Source organism: Homalodisca vitripennis, chromosome 6 (assembly GCF_021130785.1).
Source record: "Homalodisca vitripennis isolate AUS2020 chromosome 6, UT_GWSS_2.1, whole genome shotgun sequence".
In the NCBI taxonomy this organism is placed as follows: Eukaryota; Metazoa; Arthropoda; class Insecta; order Hemiptera; family Cicadellidae; genus Homalodisca; species Homalodisca vitripennis.
In genome coordinates, this window is record NC_060212.1 from 73,073,017 (window position 1) to 73,079,624 (window position 6,608).

At 31.1% G+C, this 6,608-nt stretch overlaps 1 protein-coding gene across 1 annotated transcript; it reads left to right on the forward strand.

Moving 5' to 3' along the window:
- Nucleotides 1-5,508, forward strand: LOC124364439. Its single transcript, XM_046819936.1, has 2 exons — nt 1-266; nt 5,115-5,508. Exon 2 carries the CDS (start codon nt 5,130-5,132, stop codon nt 5,472-5,474), a length of 345 nt encoding a protein of 114 aa, XP_046675892.1. The 5' UTR covers nt 1-266; nt 5,115-5,129; the 3' UTR covers nt 5,475-5,508.
- The last annotated feature ends 1,100 nt before the right edge of the window (nt 5,509-6,608 follow it).

A 6,608-nucleotide genomic window follows, 5' to 3' on the forward strand; every position in this document is an offset into this window, starting at 1 on the left:
CATTACATAAATGTTTATGTAAATAGGTAACCTCTGTTGCCTATGATCAGCTCCAGATTGACATGAAAGGTCTCACAGATGGACATAGATTTTCCTTATCAGTCAGCTGATAAAACACTTGAATATGGGCTTTGTCTGACTTGAGCTCTGACAGTTAGCTTTAGATATTCAATAGTTTATGAGAGAATTACAAGTATTATCGTCAAGTTGTGCTGCATTTGCATATGCATCACTGCAATTTTTATTATACTCCATAATACATACCTGTAAGTAATATAATTTTAAAAGTAATTTACCACACGTTGTTTGTTGATGGGAGATAAATACATACTATTTTTCACAGATCATTAGCTATGGTATTACTTAAAAGGCAGCAGAAATCAATGTTTTTTTTAACATGTAATGTTTTAATATCAGTAAAAATGAAATATATATAAGCTACCATGCTGTCTCGTGGTAGATGATAAGCCTACTCTACTTATTCAATATTCACATAAAAGAATATTTTTTTACTAACAACATAGTTAATTTACATTAAGTGTTAGGCACTCCTTCTCAAGAATAAAGGTTTTAGACTATCTTCTTACAAGATATTTTGAAGAGATAAATTATTATGAAAGTAATATAACTGCGTGATTAAAATATTATCTTTATATAAAATTGAGTGAAGGAAATTTGTATTAAGTTTTATTATGAACACAAAAATATATAATAATTTATATCGTTTTCAAAATTGGTAGTGGAAAAATGGTTAGTGAAAATTTTACACACATTTGAAATTAAAAAAATGTATTCATTAAAAACATTTTCATGTTTAATGCATTTTTGTTACATTTTATTAAAGAATATTGTCTTTCACAGTTCATAATATATTGGTACATGATTAGTGATCATTGCAAAAGTAATTTTTATATGAATATATATTGTTACAATTGATTACACGGTGAGAGAAGGACATTAACAATTGGAATGATAAACAATCATAAGGTCAACATAATATATGACTGGGTACAAAATGATAGCAAATCAAATCTGTTCTGCTAGAGGCAATTGAAAAAGTTTCATACTTATTATTTTAATCAGTCTATGCATGCAAACAAGGCCACTTCAAAACATTTGTCCACTTTCAAACTTATTCACAGCTTTTATTAAAAAATCCAATAATAGCCTTTAAAAATTGTATTTATTTTACTTTTCACACTCTAAAATTCTATAAAGTATATTTTCTCTGTACAAAATAATACTGAATTATAATTACATTTACATTTATGAATTAATTAATTTTCAAAATAACTTTAATTTGTTTAATATTAATAATCTTGGACAACATTAATTTAACTGAGGACTAAACGTTCATGAAATGGCATTGTTGTATGTACTGTAATTTGATTAAGTTGTAGTTATCTCGTACAATGCCATTGTGTCATGACAAGAGAATGTTTCTTTATTACATGTTGAAAAATATTGCCATGGTGTGAGGTGCGGTGTACAAATCAACAGGAAGCACAGAGAATTTATTGGAGTATCAGCAAGAAATGTCTTGAAATTAATCCTTTTGTTAGATTTTTTAAATGTTTTCAGTTAAAAAGGAAGGAGTATGCCACATCACAGGCTTCCCTCAAGTCTGTATAGCTCATTTTATTCTTCTGTGGAGAGACAGACAGACAGGTAATCAGCTAGAAGAGAAAAACTGCCAGCTTACTGAGTGGTAAACTTCAATGATTTCAATTAAATCTCATGGATAGACGTGCACTTTCACAGAACTAATTCTTGGTAATGTAGAAATGAAGTTTAATCCAAAATATCAATTATGTGTATCAATTCATTCTCAAGATTTAACCCTGAGTTATAGACTTTGCTAACACTCAGCCAAATCCCATGGAGGAACATGCACCATCGTTGAATTAAATCTTTTCTATAAATACAAATAATTTGATATAACAGGGTATCAGAGGACCCGATAGAATGTAACTTAAATCTTACCAACCAATCCACCAAATATCATATTTTAACTTAAAATTTTAGGTGACTGAACTCAGTCTATTCACAGCTTTGTTTATTGTATAATTTTCTCATTACCATCATGATAACCCTTAAGACCAATGTAAAAATGTTCACTAATGCTCAGCCAAATCCCATGGAAAGACATGCACCATATTCAAATCCCTTGTATAGAAATGAAGCTTCATGCAAAATTTCAAGTCTGCAGATCTGTTTGTTTTCCAGATATTGTGCGGTCAGACAGAAATGAACATTATTCAGCACCTCGAGTGATAGGCTTTGCTAACTCTGATTTGTTTACTCTGTACGAATTCATTGAGTAAGATTTATATCAGAGTTAAATTTAATTAGTCCATGCATACAAACATACTGACACTTATGCATGCATACATACATGCACTTAAAAAAATGTCGCAACTTTCATACTGATTCATAACTATTATCAGATAACTATGGAATGAGACATACCAATGCAAGCCTGGGGTGTGTTGTTGCCAGCTGTAACGGAATAGACAAATGTCTTTATTAACGTATTTATGGAGAATAGTTTTGATGTCATATATAACATTTAGTTGACAAAAAGAAAAATCACATTGTTATTTACAGTTAAAGTTATGTTACAGCGTATTTTTGTTAAACTTCAAGTCATTATTGTCTTTTCCAGTTCTAGTTCTCAAATTCCTCATTAGTGTAGTAGAGTCTGTCAAGAAGCCACTTGGTAAGTTGTTCTTTACTTCAGCAGCACTGGTCCTCCTTACTTTCTCTGGTAGAATATTTAGGAACTTAGCACCGATATTTGGTGGTTGCTTCTCAAAGATCGTCAGCCTGTGAGCTTGCAGAGTGTAGTTGTTGGCGGCTCTGGTGTTGTTTGTACCAGTGGATGTCAGTGCCTTTGCTCAGGCAATGTTTGTAAGCATACAGAGCATTCTCAATAATGAAAAGTGCTACCACAGGCAGAATTTTAAGATCTTGAAATGCATCAGGACATGAGTTCTGGGGCCCTAATCCTGCCAGTATTCTAATTGCTTTCTTCTGGAGGATAAGAATTCTTTGCAAGTTTGTCTTAGAAGAACTACCTCAGAATATCATACCATATTTAACTGTCTGTCAAGTAGAGCAAAGTATGCAGTTCTTGTCAATTTTTCATCACCAATTTGTTTTAGTCGTCACAACAGATATACGGCTGAGTTTTTTTACACAGATGATCCATTTGGCATTGCCAAGATCGTCATCTATGTATACTCCCAGATATTTGACTTTCTTGACTCATTACTTCTGGCAGCCCTGAGATATCTTCCTTTTCCCTTCTTATGAATAGCTGTTACTTTTATTTTAATGTAATATCAAATGATTACTTTGGCAGTACTGTGAAGCCATACCCATTGCAATGTAAGATGCTACTTCTTAATCTTCAGGTAGTTTATTTCCACTATCCGTGTTCTTGAAGTTAGTCACTGGCCTTATAGGTCTCAAACTCCTATGTTTTCAAGTTTTTTTAATAGCATTTCATGGTTGGTGCAACCAAATTCTTTACTATAGTCCCAAAAATATTGCAGTGGTGGTGCTTTCTTCTTCAATGGTTTGGATAAGGTATTATACTATATTTTTATGATTGCAGTTGTTGATCTCCCAGCTGTGAAGCCATGCTGTTCTTTAAATAAGAGGCTATTTCTTGTCAGATGAGGCATAAGTCTGGCCATTACTACTTTTTCAATTACTTTGGCAAAAGCGGGTAGAAGTGATATTAGTCTATAGTTATTTTCTTGCATTGTATCTCCTTGTTTGTACTTTAGATAAACTTTGGCTTTTTTTAATTTTGGCGGTTAAATCCCTTCAGTAAAAAAATGTATTAATGATGTTTACAAGTGGTGGTGTAAGTTCTGTTCTGCATAATTTTAAGAGTTCTGCAAAAATTGAAATCTCATCAAAGCTAACATATTATTTTTATTTCAAGGTTTGGATAACATTGTAAACTTCTTGAGGAAAATTTGGCCAAAGTACTAAATAATTTTGTATTAATGGTCAAGGGATATTTGCCAGAGCATTGTGAATTTGGGATTGGTTCAAATTTAATCAGATCTTCGGTCAACGTCCCATTTATTGTAAGCTGAAGAGGCTGTTTCTCCGTGTCTTTGTTGCACTTTTCCCTGTTAATAACACTACAAATTGATTTAAACTTATTTTCTGAATTATTAATGAAATCTAGTCTGCCTTTTTCTTTAATTGTTTAGATGAAGATTGTATGTTTTTCTTCTTTTGACTTGCTATAGTCTTGTTTTGGGGAGTATCTCTTGAAATATTCTTCTTGACCCTTTAGGAATTTTTCTTTCTTCTGTCTTGCATCTTGGGGCATCGTTTTCCTTTTTAGAAATGTCTTGTGAGCTCTAATGTAAGAGCATGAGATCCATGCAATAAGTTATTATGTTAGTTAAGGTATTATATGCTTCTTCTGCATAATGACTATTGATGGGATAATCGATTAAATTTAACAATTGAGTAATCGTTACTGCTCATCTTTACTTCTCATCTATCTTCATGAATCCTTTACTTCACGATTCAAATTATTATCTTGTGTTTACACAGAAATTGAGAAAAAATAAAAACATGCAGAATAATCTAACGCCGAAGAACAAAACAGATGTAAAGAACCAAAATGAAGAGAGATCGTCGCGTCGCCACACACTGTGAATCAGCTGATATGACAATGTGGTAATGAGGCGAAGTGAGGGAGAAGTGTGGTGGAGTAACTACCCATACGGCCAGGCTTGCAATTATATGTCTCTTTACTATAAATTAGTTAATAGGTTAAACAAAATTATCTACATTACTTTCCACAATATCAAACTTCAAGTTTGTTTTAAAACAATTAAATTATTAAAAATAAGATTAGCTATTTAATGCTATATTTTTAAAATTATATGCAAATTATTTTATATCTTTGCTGACAACCAAGATATTTATTTGATGATCTTTACATTAATCTATTGTTATATAATTTTCTGTCTGCCTTAAACATTTCATCTAGGTAGTAGACATTAAAACACAGTGAAACGAGAACAAATTTCCTTAAACAATAAAATTGTAAATTGACAGTTAATGTTTGGTTATGTTAGATATGACACCAGAGGATGCTGGCAGGGGTAGGCGTGAAGGCAGTAGCTGCGGTGAGCCTGTCAGCTGGTAGTTATCTCACAGGCACACTACCATCATGTCTGGGACTGGGCAGGAGCTGCAAACATTCTCTGTCCTTATCTCTCACACTGTGCTTTGGTGGTGGTGTGCTCCTGGCCACGTCTGTGGTGCACGTGCTCACAGATGCAAGGCTCATCTTGCCAAAGTGGGCCGACTTGATATTTTGCTTTGGGTTCATGATGCTTTACATGATCGATGAATTAATCAAACTGTGTGAAAATTGGAACAAGAAAGTCAACTGCCATCTCGAAGGTATGAGACACTCAAGCTTTCTCATTTAAAAATTATAGGCTATAGTAGCCAATGGATATTTTTCGAGTAGTTCTACTGATATATTTGTTAGATAACAATAAAATTATAATATTTTATGAATAATGTTAAAATGTTGCATATTAAACCCTTATAATCAATTAATACTAATTTGTAATTTTTACTATAAAAATGGCCATTATCATTGATATGCTTTGAAACAGGAAAGAGAAGTATCTATTTTTCATCATTCATATTCTTTTATAAATGAAGACTCACTTTAAATAGTATTAAGTGTTAATAAAACAACACTTTCCAATATAGTTTATTTTATTATATATACAGGGTGGCTGGTCATTAGTGTTATAAAATTTTTTGGGAGAAATTACAAAGTAAATGAAGTGTAATGATGCATGTAAGAGGTTCCAAGTCAAAAAATTGGCTTCAAAAAGAATTATTTGAATATTTTCTAAAATAATCATGTTTTTTAAACATATTACAGCAATTTCTTCACTACCTGTAAACGGATTTGAGTAAATGACGTAGTTTTCGTATTCTAAATTAAATTTTGAATAGGAATAAGTGAAAATTTTAAAGGATCAATAATAAAAACTCCATTGTTAATAGTTCCAAAGTTTAAAATTTAAGTATCTGTTAAAAATTAAAAAAAAAAAAACATTGGTCTATTGTATTTTTCTACCCCTGTATACAAGAAGGTAGCTAAATATTTTTAAAACTGCGCCATTTTTTAAGCTTTCCAACCATACACTACACTATTGAAGTTTGAATCTGAATATGTTTGTTTCAGTGGTTTGAATACAAGAAAACACAGGGAACTTAAAAACTGTTCAAACTATAACTAAAACAAAAGTTTCACTGAATACATGCTTACTATTTGTTTAAAATCTTAACAAATTTTTTTTGGAAATTCTTTAACATGTTAAGACAAAGAAAAAAAAAAAACAAAAAAATTTTACACATTAATTTTATTATAATTGCACATGATTCAAAAAAATCTAATAGTTCGCTTTTTATTAGATTGGGCCAAATGTTTTAAAAAAAATACTTGATTATGCATGAACATTTACCAAATGGGCTTATATTAAAAAAAATTTAATAACTGGTTAAAAAACTAAGTATACACACATTGTATTTATTCATTTTAA

Bases quoted from the DNA above. Each gene is read 5' to 3' on its own strand.
- LOC124364439 (XM_046819936.1), top strand. From the start codon at position 5,130: ATGCTGGCAGGGGTAGGCGTGAAGGCAGTAGCTGCGGTGAGCCTGTCA.